General features: G+C 40.3%; 1 protein-coding gene across 1 annotated transcript in view; it reads right to left on the bottom strand.

The window, feature by feature from the left end:
* Positions 1–1,444: 1,444 nt before the first annotated feature.
* snx4 (sorting nexin 4) overlaps positions 1,445–27,853 on the bottom strand; it is a 54,109-nt gene continuing 27,700 nt past the window's right edge. The window contains exons 6-14 of the mRNA XM_080199241.1: positions 26,727–26,782; positions 25,660–25,732; positions 25,166–25,227; positions 24,806–24,871; positions 20,804–20,893; positions 18,997–19,096; positions 16,708–16,853; positions 10,558–10,672; positions 1,445–3,060 (exon numbers count right to left, since the gene is read on the bottom strand). Of these exons, the coding sequence (XP_080055367.1) occupies positions 3,013–3,060; positions 10,558–10,672; positions 16,708–16,853; positions 18,997–19,096; positions 20,804–20,893; positions 24,806–24,871; positions 25,166–25,227; positions 25,660–25,732; positions 26,727–26,782 (756 nt within the window). The 3' untranslated portion in view covers positions 1,445–3,012. The remainder of the gene's footprint in view (positions 3,061–10,557; positions 10,673–16,707; positions 16,854–18,996; positions 19,097–20,803; positions 20,894–24,805; positions 24,872–25,165; positions 25,228–25,659; positions 25,733–26,726; positions 26,783–27,853) is intronic.

Consider the following 27,853-nt stretch of genomic DNA (forward strand, 5'->3'; position numbering starts at 1 on the left):
ATCCTGAGATTACAACCTTCATGTTCCTCTTTCTCAGCTGTCTACCTAATTCCCTATAATCTCTTTTCATGACCCCTTCCCTCTTCCTGCCTATGCTAACAGTATAGAATTTATTACCCATTTCCAATGACCTTTTGGGAAAAAAAGGTTGAGTGCCTTCTTGAATTGATGCAGTCCATTTGTTGTGACCATACCCAGTGCTTTTTAAAAAAATGCATTTTTCATAAAACATTTGACCACATTGCTGCAAACCTGGAGTTACATGCATGTCAGACAGGGTTAAGGATGGCAGGCTTCCTCCCAAAGAGCATTGCTGAACCAGATGGGTTTTTATTGACATTGTGACAGATTCAAGATTTAGTTAGATTAGCATCATGTTCCATAGGATTTTTTAAATTTCCCTAACCGCCATGGTAGAATTTAAACTTTCCCCAGAGCATTAATCCAGGCCTTGGTTTATGCATCCGTTCTGTGTAACTACAGTATGGATATGAACACCAACAAAAAAAAACTGTGGCAATTGATGCTGCAAATAATCGGGGAATCCAATTGAAATCAGATGCGTGCCCAGATCTCAGCTGCCAAGTCAGGCAAGAGATCTATTCAATTGTCTATAAATCCTAGGAAGTTCCAAAAACAAACAAAGATCAACAGCATTTTGATTACTTTTGTATTCCTACTCCAACCAATGAAATTTTTTTCAAACATTGAAGAGATTTACTGTCTGTAATTTTAGAGAATCATTACATAAACATTCTCTCGGCATTACAGGACATCAACACGAGTGGGATCAATAACCTATCAACTCTGGAGTGGCTGGTTTAATTTGAAAAAAAGGGGACCCACCTCATTTGAGCCTAAAGTATCAGCAATTTTAATATGGAATTCACAGTAAATAGCATTCAGGTTGGCATGCTTGCTCAGAAATGGTCAGAACCTGTGCAGCTGGCTAATGTGGACCATTTGATATTGCACTAGAAGGAAGCAATTCCATCAGAATTTAGACAACAAAAAAAAAACCCACAGTAGTAAAGCCCACTAGATAGATTCCAACTCACATCCCTGCAGTTTTTAAATCTTGGACAGCAGTCATTTAATTTCACTTTATCACCATGTCAAAAACACTTGCAACTGTCACAGAAAATCTGTGCACTCCTCACATGGTGTATATTTAGAGGTTAGAGAGGACAAGTTGTCAAGTATTGGAATTAATGACAGATTGCTATCCAAAATTTATCCCCCACCACTAGCTTCCACATCCAAGGCACTGGGCAAGATCAAGTCAGGTGGCCTCCTTCTGATCTTCCCCTTTGAGGTGGGAAAAGACCAGGGGTAGAAAATAAAGTTAGTTTATTTATTCTTCCCATAGCTAATGTAAATCTCTAGTTTAATCACCACAAGCATGAAAATATTACTTTGTTGTTCAAATAAAAAGCACAACAAATTTACATTCTTAAGCAAGTTTATTCAGCATATTTGGCACAGGGCAAAGGATTCCTTTAAACTTGTCTGGACTTATGTACATATGAATTCCAAACAATTTTCAGGCTTTTTAAGTCAATCCAGGATGGAATTAAAGCAATAAACATGCAGTAATTTCTTTACAAATACAAATGAGCACAAGATTGGCAAAAAATTTAAGGCACCTTCATTTAGTGTTTCTTGTTCTATTTTGACATTTAAAGGCAGAATTTAGGAACTGCAAAAGGCAACAAAAAGTATGGCAATTGTATTTCTTAAAATCACTAAACAGTAATGTTTGTTAAATGTTCAAATTATCCCTTTTGCCATCCACTGTATTGTGTTGTGGAAATTTCTTAAAATCACCTGAATGTTTGTTCCAGCACAGCTTGTTATTTTTAAGTTGGAACTAATCTAGAAAATTTTAGGGGAAATCTTTCCTCATCATACATGAAGCATAACGATGAGAAAGAACTGTTCCTCTAATAGAAAGGTCACCATGAATAGAAGAAGTGACTTCCCCTCAACTTTGCTGAAATTAGAAGGGAAAAATATCACTATTAGTCCTTAAAGAATGACAAAATGGCTTCAATAGACAATTACAATGTTAGTGTCATTAACTGATGTTAGTATTTTTAAATCACATTTATTCAAACATGCACAGGAGGGGTAAGAAGAGCTTGGTAGGGAAAGGCAGTCATCTGTCAAAATGTACACTCCTGAAATTTGCCAGTTTCAGAAAGCTAGAATATAAAAGTTATAAATAACTTGGACACTGCAATTAACCTAGTTTGTCAAATGAAGTTATAAAAAGTTACAAGATTCCCATTGTCACTTATAGACCATGATTGCAAACTCCATGTATATATCATTCCTCAGATAAAATGTCTGAACTATTGCCATAAAATATGAATAATTGATTTCAGCAAGCTACTTTGGTCACACCAAGATGTTAACAGCCTTTTGCAAAATTAATTAAGTCTGGCTGGCAAAGCATTTCCTCTCTATTCCAACCAAACACTAAACATGCTGGATGTTACCTACTTATTTGCTTAAAGTCGAAGAAACCTGGGACAGGACCATCATGACAAATGAAACAAGGTTATTTTGAAGAGCTGTCTAAAACCTTCAATATATTTAGACATTCTGCTGCATATGAACAGCCGTCCATTTTATTAGAAGTTATGGAAACTAGGTTTGCTGAAAGTTTATGCAAAAAACTGGCACAATGTAACCACATCTGGAAATGATCTGAAGGCCCTCAAATCTACAGGAAGAAACCAGCATAGCACAGATTAGTTTCTGTAATAGAATGAAATTCTCTGCCTGCTTTCCCCTTAACCCCACATCCCTGGAAACGTGATTTTGAAACTTTATTAGCAAGATGTTTTCTCACAAAAGTTCCTTTGTGCCCAGTTCACAAGCAAATGGATTGAAAAGACAAATATACAATTGCTGTAAAAAAGGATTCAATGTGCTCAGTTAATTTCTGAATTCTAGCTTTTCTTGTGCTTCTATTATATAAGGTTCAAGTTTATTGAATGTAAACTTTTACATCTTGCTAAAGCATTCCTTAGCATTGGTCCAAACTTGAATTCCCTAAAAAAAAAGAGAAAAAATGCATTGTAACTATTTTAGTAACTATCAATTTGAAAGTGATTTCCTTACAATTCATGCATTTTCAAAAAAGGTAAACATGTAAACTCAAACAGATTAAAATTCTCATTTGTCACACTGTTCAATTACCAAAAGTCAAATGCTTTCCAGCCAAGCTTACAGGACTATGGATGTAGAGCAAGGGAAATGGACCTGGCTGGATTGTTCTACATAGATGCTCACCTTAAGTCCAACAAACTCCTGGGACCTACCTGATTACTTACACCCTAGGTTAAGCTGCAGATCATGGAGGTACTGGTTATTATTTTACAAAATACCCGAGACTTGGGAACAGTCCCATTAGATAGGCAGTTGGAAAACATTATCACTTTTCATGAACATGGGGAGAGAGAAAACAGCAAACTCCAAGTTGGTTAGCCTAACTGATCAGTTGTTGGGAAAATGCTGGAATCTACTGAAGAAGTTTTAACGTACTTAAACATACAATGATTAGAACAAGTAAACAAGTAAAAATCCTGTTTGACAAATTTAACAAGAGTTATTTATAGGTGTAACTAGTAGGGTTAAAAAAAGGGGAAATCAGAAGTTGTATACCTGGATTTCCAGAAAGCATTTGATTCAGTGTCATGCAAAACGTTAATAGGCAAGACAAAGGCTGAGTTGGGAGAGGGTAGTATATTTTTGCATGGATAGAGAATTAGTTAATAGAAAGCAGTATGGGCATAAGTAGGGCTTTTGCACATTGGCAGGCAGCAAATAGTGGCATGCAACAAGGGTCAGTGCTGGAGCTTCAGCTACTAATAATCTATATTAAAGACTTGGACAAAGTGACAAATATTCATCCAAGTTTGCTGGTGATGGTGGAAGGACAAGAGGCTGCAGGCAGACATTGATAGGTTAAGTGAGTGGACAACAGGATGGCAGATGGAGTATAATTCATTTGAGACTGAAGTTTGCTTGTACAAGGAATGCAGAAAGTTAGCATGCAATTACAAAGGCAAATTGCACTTTGGCCCTTATTGTAAAGGGATTGGAGTAAGAATGAAGTTTTGGTGACAGTTGTACATAGTTTGGGGAGGCCACATCTAGAGTTGTGTCTACACTTTAGGGCCCCATATTTAAGAAAAAAATGATTATACTTGTAGTAAACTCCTAAAAACAGCAGTGTTACTGTTCTTTTCTAATGCTATTTGAAGGATAAAAATTGGCCAGGACTGTGGTAACAGCTCCCTGCTTATTATCTTCAAAATAATGCCATGGGATCTTAAACATCTCATTCAAAAGTCAGGACCTCAGTGTAGCACTGGAAAGTCACCCTATAATTTTGAGCTCAAACCTTGAAGGCGAGACAAGATGGTTATCTCTGGGCTACTGCCTGAACCGAGTGCAGATGGACGTAGGGTTGACAGGATTAAGGAAGTGAATGGGTGGCTCAAGGATTGGTGTGGGAGGAATGGGTTTGAATTTATGGGGCATTGGCACCAGTATTGGGGTAGGTGGGACCTGTTCAGGTGGGATGGGGTTGGTCTGAACCGTGCAGGGACCAGAGTGCTGGCGAATCGAGTAAAGAGGACTGTAGACAGGGCTTTAAGCTAATTGGGGGGCGGGGGGGGGGGGGTGTGCGCGAGGGTAGGTGATGTTACGAGGTCTAAAGTTAAGGAGAGGGTACAGGTAAGGGAAGAGGCCGAGGATGTCCCAATAATAGAGGGAGTAGGGGGCGTGAGTATGGTTGGTGGCGTTAAGGCAAATAGGGTCCAGGTGAAGGCTGGGATGAAAGCACTTTATCTGAATGCACGAAGCATTCGGAATAAAGTGGATGAGCTGGTGGCGCAGATCGACAAATGGATACGATCTGGTGGCCATTACAGAGACGTGGCTGCAGGGTGACAGGGACTGGGAGCTGAACGTACAGGGCTATTAAGTGTTTAGGAAGGATAGGCAGGAGGGAAAGGGGGGGGGGGCGTAGCTCTGCTGATTAAGGATAGCATCACGGTGGTAGCAAGGGATGATATTGGAGCCAAGGAGCAGAGGGTGGAATTGTTGTGGGTGGAGATTAGGAACAGCAAAGGGAGGAAGACACTGGTGGGTGTCGTCTATAGGCCCCCGAATAATGATCTGGAGGTGGGGCGGGCTGTTAACGCGCAAATAAGTGCGGCGTGCAGGAATGGGACGGCCGTAGTTATGGGGGATTTCAATCTGCATATTGATTGGTCGACCCATGTTGGACGCGGGGGGGCTCGAGGAAGAGTTCTTGGAATGCTGCCGGGATAGTTTCCTCGAACAGTGTGTGTTGGAGCCGACGAGGGAGCGCGCTATCTTGGATCTGGTGCTATGTAATGAGGCAGGTAGAATTAGGGACCTTGTGGTGAAGGATCCTCTTGGGGAGAGTGATCATTGTATGGTGGAGTTTCTGGTGCAGATGGAGGAGGAGAAAGTGGGTTCCCGGACACGCGTCCTTTGTTTGAATAGAGGGGAGTACGGAAGGATGAGAGAAGAATTGGCGAATGTGGACTGGGGGAGCACGTTGGAGGGAGGGTCTGTTGAGGAGCAGTGGAGGATCTTTAAGGAGATCTTTCTTGGTGCTCAGCGGAAATTTATTCCGATGGTCAAAAAGGATAGTAGGAGGAGAGGTAATAAGCTGTGGATAATGAAGGAGGTGAAGGAAAGTGTTAAATTAAAAGCGGAGGAATTTAGAGTAGCTAAGAGTAGTGGGCGAGAAGAGGATTGGGAGAGGTTTAAATGTCAACAAAGATTGACAAAGAAGTTGATAAAGGGTAGGAGAAACTATGAAGCTGGGCTAGCGCTTAATATAAAAAAGGATAGCAAGAGTTTTTATAAATATATAAAAAGGAAGAGGCTGGCTAGGGTGAACGTTGGTCCTTTAGAGGATGAGAAAGGGGACCTAGTGGTAAGGGATGGGGATATGGCTAAGGTCTTGAATAACTTTTTTGTTTCTGTCTTCACGGAGGAGGACGTGAATAATTTGCCAGGTGTTAGCGATGGAAAGGTGGTAGGACTGGAGGGTCATAATGACATTACTGTTACTAGAGAGGTGGTGCTCGACAGACTGGAGGGGCTGATTGTGGACAAGTCCCCAGGACCGGATGGAATGCATCCGAGGGTTCTGAAAGAAATGGCGGAGGTGATAGTGGATGCCTTGGTGGTTATTTTCCAGATGTCGCTGGATTCTGGGGAAGTGCCGGATGATTGGAAAACGGCTAATGTTACGCCGTTGTTTAAGAAGGGTGCCAGGCAAAAGGCGGGGAATTATAGGCCGGTTAGTTTAACGTCTGTGGTAGGTAAAATGTTAGAATCTGTCATTAAGGAGGAAATTGCGAGGCATCTTGAAGGGAATTGCTTGATAGAGCAGACGCAGCACGGTTTCATTAAAGGGAAGTCGTGTCTGACAAATTTGCTGGAGTTCTATGAGGATGTGTCTAGGGCGGTGGATAGAGGAGAGCCGGTGGATGCGGTCTTTCTAGATTTTCAGAAGGCGTTTGACAAAGTACCTCACAAGAGGTTATTGCAGAAGGTCAGGGGGCATGGAGTTGGGGGTAGGGTGTTAGCATGGATAGAGGATTGGTTGTCAAATAGGAGGCAGAGAGTGGGGGTCAACGGGTGCTATTCAGACTGGCGGATGGTGACTAGTGGAGTGCCCCAGGGGTCGGTGCTGGGGCCTCAGCTTTTTACCATTTATACAGATGATCTGGAGGAGGGAACCGAGTGTAGGGTGTCGAAATTTGCTGATGACACCAAGATTGGGGGAACGGCAAATTGTGCGGAGGGTGTGGAGAGTCTGCAGAAGGATCTAGATAGGCTGGGCGAATGGGCCAGGAAATGGCAAATGGAATTTAATGTTGGCAAGTGTGAGGTGGTCCACTTTGGTAGGAAGAATGGTAGGAAGGACGGTAGGAAGGACTATTACTTACAGGGCGAAAAACTGCAGCAGGCGGCGGTGCAGAGGGACCTCAGGGTCCTTGTGCATGAGTCGCAAAAACCCAGCTTGCAGGTGGTCAGGAAGGCGAATGGGATGCTGGCCTTCATAGCGAGGGGGATTGAATATAAAAGTAGGGAGGTCTTGCTGCAGCTGTATAGGGCATTGGTGAGGCCACAGCTGGAGTACTGTGTGCAGTTTTGGGCACCGCACCTGCGCAAAGATAATTTGGCCTTGGAGGGAGTGCAGAGGAGGTTTACTAGGCTGATACCGGAGTTGAGGGGGTTGAGCTATGGAGGAGAGGCTGAATAAACTGGGCTTGTACTCGTTAGAGTTTAGAAGAATGAGGGGAGATCTCATTGAGACGTATAAGATGATGAATGGGATGGATAGGATAGAGGTGGAGAGACTCTTCCCGCTCAAAAAAGACAGTAGGACTAGGGGGCACAGCCTCAAGATAAAAGGGGGGCGGTTTAGAACAGAGTTGAGGAGGAACTTCTTCACTCAAAGGGTGGTGAATCTCTGGAATTCTCTGCCCGTTGAAGTGGTGGAGGCTGCCTCGCTAAATATTTTTAAGACGCAGGTTGATGGGTTTTTGATGAGGGGATTAAGGGTTATGGGGAGAGGGCGGGAAAGTGGAACTGAGCAGCGACAGATCAGCCATGATCTTATTGAATGGCGGGGCAGGCTCGAAGGGCTGGATGGCCTACTCCTGCTCCTATTTCTTATGTTCTTATGTTCTTATGTACTTGAACCAATAAGAAAACAAAACAAAAAACAAATGGCTCTTCCAAGATAAAAAAGGTTTATTAGTACCACAAGTAGACTTTCATTAAACACTGCAATGAAATACTGTAAAAAATCTCAGTTGCCACACTCCAGCACCTGTTTGGGTACACAGGGAGAATTTTAGTATAGCCAATGCATCTAGATAGGTGACCAAAAACAAACTGTGGCCTCCACCAAGGAGTGGACAATTTTTGTATACACAATATAAGCCATATTTAAATACAGTCCTATTTTTCAGAATGGACCAAGTATAGTCATTTTCTGGAGCTCATCAGCCACTTAGAAAGCCAACTCAATGCTGATCACTATAGCCACAAAGCTAAGCACATTTTCAAAATAATCCTTTTTAAAAGGGAATGGCAAGAGAAAGATCAAGGTTGGTTTTGCATTTCAATCCATGCCGATCAGTTAAAGTAAATACCTTTTCTCCCCCTTATTCTTTCATGGGATATGTGCGCTGCTGGCAAGGCCAGCATTTGCTGCCCATCTCCAATTGTCCTTTGACAGGGTGGCTTGCTAGGCTATTTTCATACTAATGAATAAACCATATCGTTGTGGGTCTGGAGGCACATGCAAGTCTGACCAGGTGACGACAGCAATTTCCTTCCCTAAAAGGATGCCACCAAATTGGTTTGTGACCAAGAAACTATTACTGAGACTAGTTTTCAATTCCAGATTTTATTAATCGAATTTTAAATTCCACCAACTGCTGGGATGTCTCCAGAACATTAACCTGGGTCTCTAGATTACAGTCCAAAGACATTACCACTACAGCATCTCCCTTTAAATTTATACCATTCTCCATTTGAAAATACCCAATTCTTGTGGTTCTGAAAATTCAAGCTATTTGTGCTAGAACAATCCTCAATGTTCTTTTCAGAGTTATAAAAAGGGCTAAAGAGCCCATAATAGCACGAACTGTCTTTTAGCAAGTTAGATTAGAACAGGTTTTAGTTTGATTTCTTTGGGGCACACTGTCCCAAATTCTATAGCTTAACTTGAAACAAAATTAACATGCAATACTTAGGAAAAATTGTGCAATTACATTTACTGTAAAAAGCTCTCTCTCATTTGATTAATTCCTCAGAAAGATTGCTGTGACTACACAAGCTACTACTTCAACCACACCACATGCTCATGGCCCCTACAATCATTAAACACATTAATCAGTGTCCAAAAAATGCTGGAAAACTTCCATTGGGAGAATTAAAAATGGCTTGGTCCAATATCAAAACTGCAATGCATGTTTCTAAATTATTAACTTGTAAGAATAGATCAGATGAATCACAACCCAGCTGCAATCACCTTTTAAACGTGCATCAACTTTAGTCACCAAGATTCTAAATTTCACTCCAGGTAGTCAAAGCACAAGGCATCAAGCACTGTAGTCATGAGATTTGTAGGAGGATTCCCTGGTGGCAAGAATTTCAATTGAACTATGCCACAAGGAAAGGAAATAATAACTATTCACAGAAAGACTTGTTTAATGGGTTCAGTCATAATCCAAATATATCCAAAAGCAGCAATTATGGTCCGTGCTATTTACTGAAGTAAAATTTGAAGCTCATGTATTGCATTAGAGAAATACAATATTAAACTGTTTTACTTCCAAAAAATTAAAAATCAAAATCAGCATTTTCTTACAAGCATTTGAGATTGTGGTGTTTATTTGATTTCAGAAATCTGATAAGCTTGAACAAATGCAATCCCTCACCATCAGGTCATTTAAACTAATTTGGAAATGCTTCAACACAAACAGTAACTCAGAATAGAATAAACACTGCTTTTAATAATTATGGATTGGTGCCAACTAAAGAAATAGCCTCCAGCTTCCTGGTGAGATTTCATAAGCAGTACAACTCATTTGTATGGGGGCAGGGAGGAAGAGAGCACAATGGAAAATTTAAGTAAAACTATTAGGTCAGTTTTTATGCCTAGAAATGGTGAATAAGCAGGACTTGCTTACTAGGGAAAGAAAGCTCCCCTTCCCCCTTTATGTATGGAATGATGACATTTTTTTTTAATTATAATGGGCTTTAACTGTGGCAATCAAATCTGATAGCTACACTGCTTGAAAACACTTCCAGAAAACTCAGATGATCCCATCTTGCCTGACCATCTGACTCAGGCCAGGCAAGATATGTTGCCAACCAAGGTTTTAAATTTTTCTAGACAACTATTGATGCAACAGCAGGAACCATCTGAAGTTTGCAATTTAATATCATTTTCAGGTGGCCAATTACCATGCACTGGGAACCAAGTTTGTTCTTCCCATTGCCATGCAATCTTCGATTATGTTTCGGGTTCCCCATTAGCTCACTGCACTGGAGCTCGAAGTTATGACCCAGTCAAAACAATATTAATAACTACCATGCATTTCAGAGTAATTATGTAATATTTTGTAGCTTTGTTACACCTCCAAGCCAAGTTAGCTTTGCAAAATCGCCAAGGTAAAAGACATGGAGTTTAAATTCAACCCTGCCATCACCGCAATGACCAGTGTTGTTTTGCAAATTGTGGGAACATGCATGAATTGATTCAACTGAACACATTTGCGCTTGTTTGGAATTTAAAATAGAAGACTGAAGTTACAATTTTTAGTATGCAGGATATTTGTAATTAAAATTTTAAAGTGCTTTCAATACCTGAATATTCAGATGAACAATGATGCCTTATGATACCAATTCTAGACAAAGCTAATAAGACTCAAAATCTTTGTCATAATTGTTTAACAAAAGATTACATTAATAACCAACCTTTTTGCACATGCTTATCTGCATCACTGCATAACTGATAAGGGCCTCTTTCAGATCATTGTTCTTCTGTTCCTTAAAGCGCTCAATGTCTGCCCAAGCATCCTTTATGAAATCTCTAGAAGTAAATATCATAAATTTACAAGGAAAATGGTCAACAGGAAAGTTAGGTTTAAAAAATGCACAAAAATTTGAAATACAACCAGGTTGACAGTCTCCCATAAAGGAAAGCAAGCATCTGTAAAATGTCATTTATACCTATGACTTGTGGAAATTCACTAAAATGGATTTATCATGTTCCTCGTGCAGGGTTAGTTTAGCAATTTGTTTTATTACCAATGCCATTTTGTCTATATTCAGCAACCTTGTCTTGTTACTGCAACAGCATAATTGCTCTTAATTGATCAAATGTTTGTTTTAATCTGGAACAATGCTGTTTTGTTGTTTTTAGTGGTTCCTCTGGAGTTTTGTAGAAGTGATTATGTTGATTGACAGGCAAGGTCATATGACCAGGTTGAGTTAGGCTTACAAAGTCAGTCAGATGCTGTTTTGAATTGTTAGAGAGCAGTGCCCCTTTCCCCTCAAGCTAGAGACAGGAATCTGCCAGGAAATACGTTTTTTCTGACAAGTTGCTGGTTGGAAACTGTAGACAGAGAGATGGCCTGTGTCTGAAGACTGGAAGCTGCCAGAGCTGAAGTTTACTTCTGTTAAGTTCTGCTGTTGAGGATATATCCTTCTGTAGAAGCTGCAGTCTGGATTTCTGCCCAAAGGCGTTAAAAGGCTGGAAATCAAGTACCCAGTTAAGCATCTTTGCTTTCTATGCTAACTAATTCTAAAGGGATTTTTGTCAATGAGGATTACTACCAAATTAGAATAGTATTTTGATTGGTAAAAAAATTGTGTTCTTAAATAAAGTTTGTTTTGATAAAAGCTTCCTGGTGGGTCAACTGCATTATACCTGCAGCAAAGCACCTTATGCTCACCCCAATGCAAAAATCAAATGCAAAAAAAATTGGGGTCATAAGAAATAGGAGCAAGAGTAGGCCATCCAGCCCTTCAAGCCTGCCCCGCCATTCAATAAAGATCATGGCTGATCTGTCGTGGCTCAGTTCCACACTCCCACCCTCTCCCCATAACCCTTAATCCCCTCGCTTATCAAAAACCCATCAACCAGCATCTTAAAAATATTTAGCGAGGCAGCCTCCACCACTTCAACGGGCAGAGAATTCTAGAGATTCACCACCCTTTGAGTGAAGAAGTTCCTCCTCAACTCTGTTCTAAACCACACCCCCCCCCCCTTTATCTTGAGGCTGTGCCCCCTAGTCCTACTGTCCTTTGAGCGGGAAGAGTCTCTCCACCTCTATCCTATCCATCCCATTCATCATCTTATACGTCTCAATGAGATCTCCCCTCATTCTTCTGTACTCGTTAGAGTTTAAGCCTAGTTTATTCAGCCTCTCCTCATAGCTCAACCCCCTCAACTCCAGCATCAGCCTAGTAAACCTCCTCTGCACTCCCTCCAAGGCCAAAATATCCTTGCGTAAGTGCGGTGGCCAAAACTGCATACAGTACTCCAGCTGCGGCCTCACCAATGCCCCTAGGCTAGCTGCATAATATACTTTGGAGTTTCTGGTCTAGTCCCCAACACAAGGTTGTAAAACAAGGGAAAAATATCCAACAGGCCTAGCCAAATAAACAAAAAAACTGCAGAGGTAGTGAATGCTAATTGGGCAAGCTACATATTTTAAATCTTCATGTTCTATCCAGATTAGGGATCGTTTAAGCAGATTAGTTTTGAATATGATCATGGGTGATGAATCCACATCGATACAGTTGAATATGATAGAAGATTGCCACAAACACTCCAGAAATTACATTCATTTATCAAAACCTAAGGATTTAGGCTTTAGAAATTCCACCTGAGATTACTGGACAGTGTTAAATTAGGGTGAGACAGGACATTCCCAGAGCTAAATTTAAGTGACCCTCCAGTGAAGATATTAAGTGTAGTAATTCTGTGAAACTTACATCCAGATTCTGAAACTCAAGGTTGCTAAATTATGACAATACACGAGACAAAATCAGTGCAAGATCCAGAATTCAGCTCTGCACGAAAACAAGAGTAGCTCATATTTATGATAGTTAGTTTCCTTGAACAGTATGTGACAGAACCTACGAGGAGGGAAAGCTCTTAGATCTGGTGTTGTGTAACGAGGCAGGTAGAATTAGGGATCCTCCTGGGACAAGTGATCATAGTATGATTGAATTTCTGATGCAGATGGAGGATGAGAAAGTAGGGTTCCGAACCTGTGTCCTCTGTTTGAACAGAGGGGAGTACAATAGGACGAGAGCGGAATTGGCGAATGTAGATTGGGGGGCACAGATTGGTTGGTAGGACGGCTGAGGAATAGTGGAGGATTTTTAAAGAGATCTTTCGGTACTCAGCAGAAACATATTCCGATGGTAAAGGAATGTAGAAGGGATAACCAGCCATGGTTATCTAAGGAAATAAAGGAGAGTATTAAATGAAAAGCTGATGCGTTCAGAGTGGCTACAAGTAGTAGGCAATTAGAAGATTGGGAAAAATTTAAAAATCAACAAAAAAGGTGATAAAGGAAGGAAAGATAGACTATGAAGCTAAACTAGCACTAAATATAAAAAGGACAGTAAAAGTTTTTACAAATATATAAAGAGGAGGAGGCTGGCTAGAGTGAATGTTGGACCCTTAGAGGATGAGAGGGGGGGATTTAGCAGTGGGAGATGATGAAATGGCTGCAGCTTTAAATAAGTTTTTTGCCTCGGTCTTCACGGAGGAGGACACGAATAGTTTGCCAGATCTTAGATAGAAGGATGGTAGGAGTTGAGGGCCTGAATGCGATTACTGTCACTAGGGGTAGTGCTTGATAGACTAATGGGACTGAAGGTGGACAAGTCCCCAGGACTGGATGGAATGCATCCCAGGGCTCTGAAAGAAATGCCAGAGGTGATAATGGATGCCTTAGTAATTTACCAAAATTCGCTGGATTCCAGGGAAGTGCCAGAAGATTGGAAAACAGCTAATGTTACGCTGCTGTTTAAAAAGGTAGCAGACAAAAGGCAGGGAATTATAGTTTAACATCTGTAGTTGGAAAAATGCTTGAATCTGTCAAAGAAGAAATAGCAAGACACCTAGAAAAAATGGTTTGATAGAGCAGATGCAGCACGGATTCGTTAAGGGGAAGTTGTGTTTGATGAATTTATTGGATTTCTATGAGGATGTGACTAGTGCGGTAGACAGAGGAGAACCAGTGGATGTGGTGTTTCTAGATTTCCAAAAGGGATTTGATAAGGTGCCTCAAAAAGGTTGCTACAGAAGGTTAGGGTGCACAGAGTTGGGGGTAAGGTGTTAGCGTGGATAGAGGATTGGTTGTCTAATAGGAAGCAGAGAGTTGGTATCAGTGGGTGCTATTCTGATTGGCAGCTGGTGACTAACGGAGTGCTGCAGGGATCAGTGCTGGTGCCTCAGCTATTTACCATTACATAGACGATTTGGAGGGGGCTGATTGTAGGGTAATGAAATTTGCTGATGACACAAAGATGAGTGGAAAAGCAAATTGTGCGGAGGGTATGGAAAGTCTGCAGAGGGATCTGGATAGGCTAAGTGAGTGGGCGAGGACCCGGCAGATGGAGTATAATGTTGGCAAGAGTGAAGTTATCCACTTTGGCAGAAATAATAGTTGGAGGGATTATTTAAAAGGCAAAAAGCTGCAGCATGCTACAGTGCAGAGGGACCTGGGGGTCCTTGTGCATGAGTCGCAAAAACCCAGTCTGCAGATGCAGCAGGTGATCAAGGCAGCAAATGGAATGTTGGCCTTTATAGCGAGGGAGTTAGAATATAAAAGTAGGGAAGTCTTGCTGCAACTGTACAGGGTACTGTTGAGGCCACAGCTGGAGTACTGTGTGCAGTTTTGGTCACTGCACTTGCGGAAGGATATATTGGCCTTGGAGGGAGTGCAGAGGAGGTTCACTAGGCTGATACTGGAAATGAGGGGGTTGGACTATGAAGAGAGATTAAATAGACTGGGTGTGGACTTGGAGTTTAGAAGGCTGGGGGGGGGGGGGGGGGTGGAATCTCAGACGTATAAAGATAATGAAGGGGATGGATAGGGTAGAGGTAGAGAGATTCTTCCCGCTTAGAAAGGATAGCAGGACTTGAGGGCACAGCCTCAAAATAAAGGGGGGGGGGTGCAGTTTAGATCAGAGTTGAGGAGGAACTTCTTCACTCAAAGGGTGGTGATTCTCTGCCCATTGAAGTGGTGGAGGCTACCTCGCTAAATATATTTAAGTCACAGGTAGATAGGTTTTCCATAGACAGGGGAATTAAGGGTTATGGGGAGACAGCAGGAAAGTGGAACTGATCCACTTCAGATCAGCCATGATCTTATTGAATGGCAGGGCAGGCTCAAAGGGCTAGGCGGCCTACTCCTGCTCCTATTTCTTATGTTCTTAATGCCCTCAAGTTTCTGAAAGACTTCAAATATTTACTTTGACATGATTTTTTGAATTCATGTCCATATACCACTGACTTAATGTCAAATGTAATCCAGGGAATAGATTTATACAATACCCTGTTGTAACTGTCCCAGCTCTGCAAAGCAGTTCAACTAGTTCCATTCCCTCAACTTTCTCTATAACCTGGTTTTTACTCAGCTACTTAAATTAACTTTTGAAAACCACAAGAGTTATCTGGATCACACTGCATTAAAGGTTCTCTCACATCACCTTAAACCTGTCCCCTCTGCCAAAGGGAACAATTTTGCTCTATGTACTCTATTCGTGTCTGATAAGTTTGAAATCTTACCTCAAATCTCCTCCTAACTCTCAAGGGGAACAATGCCCAGGTTCTCTATTCCATCCTTTAACAGGAGTCATCCCTGGAACCACTCAAACACATTCACATCTTTACTAACTGAGAAGTGCCCAGAATTCGACAATCCTCCAGTTGAAATCAAATCAGTGCCTTTAAAAAAGGTTCACAGAAGCCCAGACTCCTTGTGCCTTTTTAAAAAACTTTCCCAATTTGTTCTGCCATCTTTGTACACATCTCCAGCTCTGTTCCTGCACTCCCTCTGAAATTCAATTTTAGTGAGAAATGAATTTTTGACAAAAAGGTGATTAAGTGTTAAAAAGCTCTGAAAATAAAGATATTGACAAACAGGTTAACAATCTGGGCCAGACATGCTCACTAAAGATTAGACTACAAGACCATAAGACATAGGAGTTGAATTAGACCACTTGGTCCATCAAGTCTGCTCCAACATTCAATCATGGCTGATATTTTTCTCATTCTCATACCAAGAGCCTCTGTCTTAAAGACATTCAATGACCTGGCCTCCACAGCCTTGTGTGGCAAAAATTTCCACAGCTTCACCACTCGAAGAAATTCCTTCTCATCTGTTTTAAAGGATCATCTCTTCAGCCTGAAGTTGTGTCCTCTGGTTTGTTTTTCCCTATTAGTGGAAACATCCTCTCTATCCAGGCCTCGCAGTATCTTGCAAGGTTCAATAAAAGGATGGGTGGGTGGGTGGGTGGGGGGGGGGTGGAAATCTTAAACTCCAACGAGTACAGACCCAGAGCCCTCAGATTGAAATTACATTTCCTGGTTAACAGCTTATATCTTCCATGTTGAGGGATGGATAATTTTGCAGTCTTAAGAACGTTTCCAAACATGGAATGGTTTTTGTTTGCTTTTAATACATTAGTGTTCAATATTTAACATTTATTGGTTGGCCATTAATAAACTGGAAAATATAAAATTGTTCATTCCCAAACTCCATGAAATTTGACCACCATGACCAACCAAATACAGCTTTTGTACAATTTACAAGTGGGAACATCTTATCCTGGTCTCAACTCCTTTACTCCGTGCCCCATAGCCCCATCCCATTTTTCATCTCAATCTCTCTGTAAATAAGTGTCATGAATTACGTTGACTGGCTACAGAACAGTCATCTCATGAGTTCTGCGCATTAAGACTCCAAATCCAAATTAATGGTGGCACTTCTAGACAAATGTGAACATAGATCCAAAATTAATAGTCTGCACAAGTCAACATTATGAATATTTATGCCTATGCAAGATTTGTTTAGCAGTAGAATATACAGTTGACCTTACTCGCACTCAAGATTTTTGGTCTTCACTAGCTCCTCTCCTTCAGCAATTTGCTCCTCCAACATATTTAGCTTAGCTTCTCTTTGTTCTGGTGTTTCCTGCCCAAAAAGTTTGCTGGTCATACCTTTGAGGGAGAATGTTCGCACCGTCTATAAAAGGTTAAGAACAATTGGTTTGGTCAGATGTAGCAAGTTAACATTTTTCATAAAGTTAACATTAAAGTTAACAAAGTTAACATTATCCATATTAAAAATAATGAGTTGTGCAAATGTGAAGTGTTGATGATTATCTATTCAACCAACAGAAGAGATAATAAAAGGATGGCATTGATTGTTACTGAAAACATCTGGATTCAATCACTTGGCTTACTTAGCATTCTGATACAGGAGAGTTAAAAAAGTTTTGCAAGCAACTCAAAAATCTAACATTAGGTAGGGTATTTTCACAGAAAGATAATCAAGCTGCAGACCATGTCAATGGCAAACTGCACAATGTCAAAGAATAGAAGTCAATTATTCCTTGCAGATAAGTGCATCTGCTGGGCTGCAAATCTAATCTGTGCCACTTGATTAAACATACTTGCTCTAAAGAGGATGGAAATGGATAACGATTTATACGCATGCTCCTCCCTCTTGAGGATGAACTGAGCAATAAAGGAAAAATAGTATGCAAAGTTCAAGGCTTTAATACTGAAAGCTAAAGAGCCAAAAAGTTGCATGCCAGTTAAAACTAACACTCCACAACCCCTCCCACACAACACCCTAACATATTAATCTCCATGACGTACTCAATGTGGAACACAGGCTTCAATTACTGTTTAACAGACCAAGTTTCCAACACTGCATCAGGTGGCATCTGTGTAACATCCTCCAATAAAAAATGATTAACTATAAAAACTATTCACTGATGACAACCAAAAAGACTTTGTTCCATTATTCCAATGAGTAAGGGCTGCAAGTTGTTGCAGTAGTCTCAAGAGGAACACCAACAGCTTTGCAAAGCCCCAGGGTTAAAGAGGATGAAGGTTAGCAAATTTTGTCCAGCAACATCAGGAGGATAGATAAAGCATGGGTAAGCACTGTCAGGGTGGTGGTGAGCATAAGAGAGACTACACAGTGCATGTGTGCAGAGTGGAGAGGAGAGACAAAAATCAACTGAAGACAGACATGAAGGGACATCTTCAGTTCAAGAAAGGTCACTGCATTGGAAATACTTGTCACTTGGCCATCTAACTGCTCATCCATCCCTGCTGAAACAAACACTGGAAGATCAGTGGACAGATTAAAAATCAGTGGTGCCACTAATCAGAAGATCTTGGCCATAATAACCAACAGCTTGATGTGAAATACTAACTGGTGTGTGTTCAAAAAAACTCCCAAGACAAAAAAAACTGGACTCGTGTGAAACAAATATCTGAAGGACAGAGCACAAAATTAGTAAAGGGTATAGTCAAAATGTTAATTGAAAGTTTTTTTGCAATGCACTGTTTTCAAAAACAAAATTCCAAATTGGAATGAACCATTTCCTATATTGCCCAAGATCATTGCTTGTATTAACCTTGCAAACAAAGCATTAAAAGTCCAATTTTCCCCAAGTGATCAGAGACCAATTTGAAATTTGTGTCATGTCCAATGTCTTGATTGTTATTACTTTGCATATAGAGTTTCAGTTTCATATGTACTTTAATTTACACTACATAAAGTTAAATCCAGATCAGAGAAATCCCTTACACATGTCTGGCAACTCGCATTCACACTTCCTGTTACACAAGTTCTACATATCAGAATTGCAAGATTTGTACTTCTGTCATTTAATTAGGAATGGTTTACATTAGCTTTTAAGCTTACAAGATCAGGTCCTCAGTGGAGGTGGAAAAAACATGTTCACTGTTAGAGCATTAGCAGTTCAAATTTCAGTAGCAATATATTAGAGTAATTACATGTGATTATTCATAAAGTCTGATTACAGCCAATCAAATCCAAAAGGGAAAAGAAAACCAGGAAGAAAATGCAACTCAAAACAGAAGTAGATTAGGAAGTGATCAGCATGTGCCAAATTCAAAATTCTGGGAAGCCACTTACAATTGAGATTTTGTTTCCTCAAACAATAAGCTAGTGGCTTTGCTCAGTACGCAATAACACCAATAAATAAAATGAAATAAATTCTGCACATCTCCTGGAAATATATTGGAGGCTCGAAGGCTACAAGAACCAAATCACCCACACAGAACCCAATAGTGTGGGACACTGAAACGGAGTGGCGTGGGCGGAAGAAGAGGAGAAACAGTCGCACCCCAGTAGCTAGCTCCTCCCTTTGTTGTTTCTTCGAGGTTAGATCAAAAGCACTCATCTCCAATTCATACTGCTGCAGTTCATGCTTTCTACATACAGACCTAGAATTTTAAAAAAAGCAGTAAATACTAAGTGTCACATTTCATTCTCATCCAATTTAAAATAGTTCCACAACTCAATTACTTCTGCAAAAGCTCCTTAGATTTACATTGGGATAACACCCATCTGTATTTAAATTGAAATTTAATAACCAACATTTGAACTTTGACTAGTCAGATTAAATATGTACCAAAGTTCCCAATGCAGCATGAGATTAGTCAAACTTCACAACTGTTGATATTACTTTTCAGAAAAAGTTTTTACAACTGTTAATCTGGCTTTGTACCAAATTTCAACTCATTTGTTTCCATTTTTAAGTATTCCTATTATGCTGCAAGAATCCTCTTACCTCTTGCACCTTTAAGCCTTAAGCTATGCACTACAATTACAAATTCAGAATTTTATTTTGGTCTTTCTAGGCTAGATAATCCTCTAACCATAATTTTGACCCATACTTAGACTGCAACTTCACATTTGTTATTTGTACATACAGATAAGAATACTAGGAGCTATTTGTTGAACACTGTCATTTACCCTATGTTCATGGAAACATCAAGGTATGCAAATGAGAAAATTTTTTTCTAAAGTTCTACTTTGTTTTAATTTATTTTAAAACTTAAAAACAGCCTATACTCATTTTAAAATACATCTTTTTAAATTCTGAAGTTCTCTTCATGCAACTAGAATTTAGGATTTTCTGAAGAAATCTAAACTTTTGCATAAAGACAATATCAATGGTTTATTAAAGTTCCAGACTAATCATGCACTAATTGAAGTCCATTTCTAGGATACATTAAAAACCACACCAAGTTGGGAACCCAAGACATTGCTGCTGGGGTTTACAGGTTAAAAAAGTGCCAAATTTTCTCAGTACCGCTGATGGCAGGCGCATGCATGCTGTGCTAAATATGTGCCTCACTATACATAATGTTACGCCAAAATGTCCAAACCCAGTTCCATAAAAACCCTTTAAGCTTTAAAAAGGGTTTACGCACAACCAAGTTGCCCTGAGGGGGCCAGAACATGGCATCCTTGCAACATCTGTCAGATTGACAATTTAACTATTTCAAGAAACTGCTGCAGGCTAACCAAAAAGAACATTTATAAAAACACAACATGCAGGACTGCTCCCAGCTCCACACTAAAACTATAGCTGATACTATGCCACTTGCTTCATCACCCCATCTCTTCAGTCAAAATCTTCAAGGTACGAGTGTTAATACTTTTTGAATCAAATCTCAACAAAATCGATCTCCTCAATGAAATTGGGGGATCATCTGTCTGTGCTAAGTTAGATATTTCAAATTTGTGGAACATGGACATAACTAACATTCTCAGTTGCCTGAAGGCAGTGGAGGCCCAAAGGTAGGATTTTAAGAGTTTTAAAATGAAAAAGGACTAATGTATCATTTAATGATGTTGCTGAGAATGGTTTTTGGTTGGTGCTGGATCAAACATTGCATTTTTAAAAAACTAATTTCTCCCAGTATTCTATTGCAACAAATTCAGTCATTAAAAATGATGATCATTTTCAAATAATAACCATATACATGACATCACAAGATAGTAAACAGTGAAGGTTGGAAGATATGGGTAACACGGAAACCTCAAATCTGAGCAATCCAATTCTATAAGAACACAATTGCATCATTGTTCTGTGCATGTAGGAGTAAGCTCCAACATGGTTTTGTAATTTTTTCAATACACACCGAAGAGCTTCTGCAAAGAATAGATATTCCTTTAACTGGTCAGCATAATGTTCCTCCTCTTCTAGGATGTCATCAATTGATGCTGCATACCTTAAAATGAAAAAGCTCAAGTTATAAATGCAATAAGAAAGTTATGCTTTTGCTAAATTTAAACAGGGTTTTGCTGTGCCACACTTGGCATTAAATTCAGCCCAATCCAAGTTGAATGGCTGGCATATCAAATCTTAGTGAAAATGAGTTATTACACGGAGCACCCAATTGTTGCAGGGTATCCTTGTATTTTTTGGGAAACTATCAGAAATGTTTACAGCCACCTGTACATCCAAAGTGGGGGCAGTCTGATTGAGACAGCCAGAATGGGATTGAAACTTGGTAATTTGGTGCAGAGTGGGAAGAAGTGCATTTTCCCTTTGTTTTGTAACTGTTAATCTGCAAGGAGCGATCCCACAGAAGGCAAGCAATACAAAGACCTACCTTGGGTATCCACACCAATGAGAAGGTAAAAGTTTAATAAATCTTCTAAAATAATTTAATTGGTGATAGAAATGCAGCTTCCCAGCAGGAATTAGGCTGAAAGCTAAAAAGCAGGACCTCGAGTTGTAATCACAAGATTACTCTGTGCCGCATGGCAGAAAGGCTAGAAATAGAAAGATAGTGCAGCTCAACATGTGGCTAAACAGCTGGTGCAGGAAGGAGGGTTTTAGATATCTGGACTTTGATTTCTTCCAGGGCAAGTAGGACCTGTACAAGACAGGTTGCATTTAAACTGGAGGGGCATTGATATTCTGGTCAGGAGGTTTGCTAGTGTCATATGGGAGGATTTAAACTAGTTTGGCAGAGGAGTGGGAAACAAAGTAAAAGGTGAATTAACTGAAGTGGAACTAGAAAGTAGGGCCAGTAAGACTCAAGAAGAACCTGACAGGGTGTGGTGGACTGAAGTACATTTCTTTCAAATGCCAGAATGTAAGAGGTAAGGAAGATGAACTTAGAGCTTGAAACTATGATCTTGTTGCCATTACAGAGATTTGATTAAGGATGGATAACTAACATTCCACGTTTCAGACAGGATAGAGGGCGAAGTGAAAGGGGTAGGGGAACTGAACTACTGGACAAGGAAAATATCACAGCTGTACTTAGGGAGGGCACCTCAAATGGCTCATACAGCAAGGCAATATGAGTAGAGCTCAGGAATAGGATGGGTGTAGTCAATATTGGAAGTTTACTATAGGCCTCCCAATAGCCAGAAGGGAGAGATATAGCAGATATTTAGGCCAATTTTGGCAAGGTGCCAAAGTTATAGGGTTGTTGTGGTGGGTGATTTTAAATTTCCTTTATGTTGACTGGGACTCAGTGCTACTGGTGTGGATGGGGCAGAGTTTGTAAGGAACATCCAGGAGGGATTCTTGAAACAGTATTTAGGTAGCCCAACCAGGGAAACAGTTGTACTGGCCCTGTTATTGGGGAACGAGCCACACCAGGTAGTTGACGTTTTTGAAAGGGAGCAGTTAGGAAACGGTGACCACAATTCAGTAAGCTTTAAGTTACTGATAGATAAAGTTTAGTTCTCAGGTGAACATGTTAAATTGCGGAAAAGCTAATTACAACAATATTAAGCAGGAACTGAAGAATGTAGATTGGGGGCAGATTAAGGGCAAATCAACATCTGGCATATGGGAGGCTTTCAAGTGCAAGTTGACAGGAATTCAGGACAGACATTCTCGTAAGGATGGATAAGTATGGCAAGTTTTGGGATCCTTGGATAATGACAGACAGTGAGCCTGGTCAAAAAGAAAAAGGGAGCATTTGTCAAGGCTAGGAGGCAGAGAACACATGAAGTGTGGAATACAGGAAAGTAGAAAGAAACTTCAGTAAGAGGACAGGAGGGCTAAAAGGGGTCACAAAAAGTCATTGGCCAGGAAGATTAAGGAAAATGCCAAGGCTTTTTATACATAAAGAGCAAGAGGGTAGCCAGGGAGAGGGTTGGCCTACTCAAGGACAGGGAGGGGAGCTATGCTCAAGCCAGAGGAAATGGGTGTAGTATTAAATGAGTACTTTGCGTCAGGATTCACGAAAGAGAAGGACTTTGTGGATAATGAGTCTGGGAAAGGACAGTGTGGGTTATGTGGAGATCAAAATAGTAGGGGGGGGGTTCTTAAAAAAAGTAAAAGGTAGTCAAGTCCCCAAGGTATGATGGGATATACCCCAGAATACTAAGAGAGGCAAGGAAGGAAATTGTTGGGGTCTGAGATGTATTTGCTTCCTCAATGGCTCCAGGGGAAGTCCCAGAGGATTGGAGAATAGTCAATGTTGTTCCTTCATTTAAGGGTAATGAGGATAATCCAGGTAATTACAGGCTGGTGAGGCTTACATCAGAGGCAGGGAAATTATTGGAGGGTTCTTTGAGACAGGATTTATTCCCACTTAGAAATATGTGAAAGTATTAGCAAGAGGCAACATGGTTTTGTAAAGTGGAGGTTGTGTCTCAAAATGATTGAGTTTTTCTAGGATGTGACAAATATGATTGATGAGGGTAGGGCAGTGGATGTTGTCCACATGGACTTCAGTAAGGCCTTTGACAAGGTCCCGCATGGCTGACTGGTAGAATGTGAAGTTGCATGGGACCAGAGGAGGGCTGGTAAGATGGATACAAACTGGCTCAGTCAGTCAGAGCTCAGAGGGTAACAGTGGAAGGGTGTATTTAAGAATGGAGGGTGTGACTAGTGGTGTTCCTCAGGGATCAGTGCTGGAGCCTTTGCTAATGACTGAGGAAAATGTAACTGGTTTGATTCATAAGTTTGCAGACAACAAAAGGTTGGTGGATAGCAATGAGGACTGTCAGAGGATATAGATAGGTTGGCAACTTGAGTGGAGAGATAACAGATGAATTCAAATTTGGGCAAATGTGAGGTAATGCATTTTGGAAGATTTACTACCAATGAAAAATATACAGTAACTGCAGAACCCCTAAGAGTATTGATCGGCAGATGGAGAAGGTAGTCAAGAAGACATACAGCAGTCTTGCCTTCATTGGCCAGGGCGCTGAGTTTAAAAATTGGCAAGTCATACTGCAGGTTTATAGAATCTTAGTTAGGCTGCACTTGGAATAGTGTTCAATTCTGGTTGCCACACTACCAGACGTGGAGACCTGAGGGGTTACAAAAAAGATTTACCAGGATGTTGCCTGGTATGGAGGGCATTAATTTTGAGGGGTTGGAGAAACTTGGTTTGTTCTCACTGGAATAATGGGGTTGAGGGATGACCTGGTAGAAGTCTACAAGAACATAAAAAGGGGCATGGACAGAGTGGATAGTCAGAAACTTTCTCCCAGAGCGGAAGAGTCAATTACTAGGGGACATAGGTTTAAGGTGAGAGGGACAAGGTTTAAAAAGGAGATGAGGCAAGTTTTTTTATTAAGAAAATGGAGGGTGGTGGGTGCCTGGAACTCACTGTCAGGGAAGGTAGTGGAAGATACAATGGTGACTTAAGGGGCATCTGGGCAAATATGGACAGCATGGTTGATGCAGTCTTGGTGGGCTGAAGGGCCTGTTTGTGTTCTGCAAGTTTTTGTTCTAAGTTGATGTGTACAGCTCTAATTGCTTCAGTCTGATGGTTTGCAAGGCATCAATAGTCCTATGAGACAAACTTTTACAGTTATAAACAAAATTTAAAAGCCATCAATACCTGTTGTTTTGTGAAGCAAATGGAACTCATTACATGTGCAATACAGCAGCCTTTTTGTTATTGCAGGATTTTTGGCATAGATTTCAAAAGGGATGTGAAAACAATGCCAAAATGTTCCCACAATTATAAAAAACTGTAAACTCCCTTGAGGTTTATATTCAGCTACTTTAATGTCTGCCTTTTAAAACATCAAAAAATTATATTTTTTCAGATGACAGTAGTATTTTGCTTCAACTTCCCAAAAACTCACAAGCAAATTGTTTAGAGTTGTGACATAATGCAATATAAAGAGAAAAATGCATTACTGTTTAAGATACATACACATCCATGTGGTGGCCAGCACTCTGCAGTCCATCCCCCATTTCCTTCTCTATTGCACTCCATTCACTATTCAAAGAAAAATATTTGTATTACAGTCCATAGCTGTCCTTTACAATGCCAACCCCCAAAAATATCTATCATTGAGTTCAAAAGCCATGGGAAGTTTTACTAAAACTTTATATTCCGGGACCCTTCAAGGATTCCCATCAATAATCACATTCTGTTCATACATTAGATTTGTGAATTATGGGAACCCAGCATGGCATTTCATAAAACCATATCAGTTTTCTTCAATTTCATTACTCATGAAACAGACATCCTTTTATACAATGCACCAACTGGTGAAAATTTTCACCTTACCTGAAAACTCTTCCGTAATTTCCATGCACTTTATATACTCCATACAGACGGTCTGCCACTCTCTGCAATTAGAGTAAACATTTTGCAAATTAAATCAGGAATTAAAGCAAATCATTACACATGGCTAACAACTGAAAAACACCTGCAAGATTGAGGCAAAATCTAGATATAATTTCACAATTTAAAGCTCTAAAAATAAAGGCTGGTTTCAATTCAAATCAATTCCCTAGATTCTAGTCTGCTATAGTGACTAGAAAGTTACTCCAATTCAAAGTTGTGTTATGCAATGACTGAAAAATTATGAATTGCAGGGTTGGAGCCAGGGTCACTGATCCCAATTGCTATCCAATACAATACTCTTTGCAAAATGTGTACAACACGTGGTGACAGCATCAGGTCTTGAAGAGTAACCAAGTCAAATAGCCTGCTAACAACTCTCACAGCTCTTACAAGAATGACCACTCTGGCAAGGTATAAATTTGGGAATTACATACTGCTCTGACTCGGAGGAGATGCGATATGATAGACTGGAGTTCATCTCCATAATGTTTCAGCTCCATAAATCTCCTGTGAACAGATGAAAACTTCATTTTAACCTTAACCTAAAATTACTACTCAATTTTTGCATTTCATAATCTTAGCAGCAATAACTTGTGCCATAAAAGGCCATGTTTTCTATTTTTTAAACTTTTGAGGACACTTCATATAAAAAAAGCAAGCACCTCTTAAACTTGGAGCCTAAATATAATGTCTGCACAACTAAACAAAAGATCAAAACTCTAGATTGCTCTAGATCTTGTAACAGCTAATGTTACAGGCTAATCATATGGCTTCAATTATGCAGCATTTAAAAACTGTTGCATACGGGCAGCAATAACAGCAGCTTGCTGGAACAGCAAAACTATATGCAGAGTCTATATGCACAGGAAGGTGGGTGGGGGAAGCATCAAATTGGAAGTATTTTCTTGATTTGGAAAGAACAGCAGAATAGCTTTAATGCATACAAATATAGGATTACTACACACAGGTCACACATGCTTTCCACAAGTGGCGTGGCAATTAAAGATGAAACTGAAAAAGAAACTTCTGTTGACTTTATTGCCAAATATGCAACCAATGCAGAGCAACACAACCAGAAGAATAAAAGGGAGCTAGAATCAAACTCTACAGGGTTGGTGCCCAAGTTCAGAGTTTTCTTCACAATAATTCTTAAGGTGTGGGTGCCACTGTTAAGTTCAGCATTTATTGCCCTTAAGGCAGTGGCCTTTTTGAACTTCTGCATCAATCTTTTTCCCCTCAGATTCTGGCATCACTAGCAAGGCCAGCATTTGCTGTCCATTCTGCAATGAGAGTCACATTGCTGTCAGTCTAGAGTCACAAGTAGATCAGATCAAATAAAGATAACAGATTTCCTTCCTGAAAGGACACAAACCAGATTTTTCAAATAGCCTCAACCTGAAAACCTGTGTTCAAGAGCAAACTGCTACCGTGCCTTATGGGAGTGGAGGGGGGCAGTGGTCTACAAATATTTATAACAATGTGACAAAAGAGAACAACTCACTTATCTGGGTTCTTGACTCTGAATGTTGCATTGAGTGCTTTTAGCCTGGAATCTGCCTGTATGAAAATAGATTAAGAAATACTTTCAAACTTTGTGACTGCATAGCAAAGAAATGATTTTCTCCCAAATTCTATTCAATTTAGCTTCCAACTGGACAGTATAAAAACAGCTCAGAATGCCAAGCCTCTCTTCAGCATGAACTCAATGTTACATGGCTACACTGATACAGTAAAGAGTTATTATATCCAGACAGACATGAAAGTGCAAGTACAATGGCCATGGAATGTCTGTTAAACCTAAAGGGGTATTTCTTTTCAATACCATTCAAGTAAACAAACTCAAATTAACTGAGGGACAAAAAGTGGCAGCTCCCCAAAAGAAAGGGGAACAGCCCAAACCAAGTCAAATCACAAAGGGAACTTAAAACAAATTAAAATGTAATTATCAGTGTTCTCCAGCCTGTGGTGCCCAGTAGGCACAATCTCAAAAAAAGAACAATTAAAATTCAATTGCCATATTAAAAAAGGTGAAGAGAAACACCTGGAGCCATGCTGAGTGGTGGAAAAAAAGCAGCATGACTACAACTAAGGGACTGAGTGTACATTTGGAGCTTGGTTAGCAAGGAATTTCATGAAAGGAAAGGGTGGAAAGAAGGTGTTTATTCCTTTCAATATCTTTTTCACCCTGATAAGCGGCAAAAATCTATTAATTGGAGGTAGCGTTAATACATAAAAAGCTACACAAGTAATAATTTGATTAAGTCACGTCAAGGATGTCAAGACAGATTGTGTCAAGGCTGCAGCATTGGGATTTCCTGGATCCCACTGCAATTCAGGGCAAATGTTTGTAGCACAAAGAACTGAGAGCAGCATGGTAGCAGTAGTTAGCACTGCTGCGTGCGCCAGCGACCCAGGTTTGATTTCTGGCTTGGGTCAATGTGGAGATTCCACGTTCTCCCAGTCTCTCCCTCTGGTTGCTCTGGTTTCCTTCCACAGTACAAAGATGTGCAGATTAAATGGAATAACCATGTTAAATTGTATCTTCCTGTCAAGGGAACAACTAGGGTAAATGCAGGGGTTATGGAGAAGGGCCTGGATGGGATTGTGGTTAGTGCAGACTTGATGGGC

The sequence above is a fragment of the Carcharhinus amblyrhynchos genome, chromosome 11, assembly GCF_965287045.1.
Source record: "Carcharhinus amblyrhynchos chromosome 11, sCarAmb.v2.hapA, whole genome shotgun sequence".
NCBI lineage: Eukaryota > Metazoa > Chordata > Chondrichthyes > Carcharhiniformes > Carcharhinidae > Carcharhinus > Carcharhinus amblyrhynchos.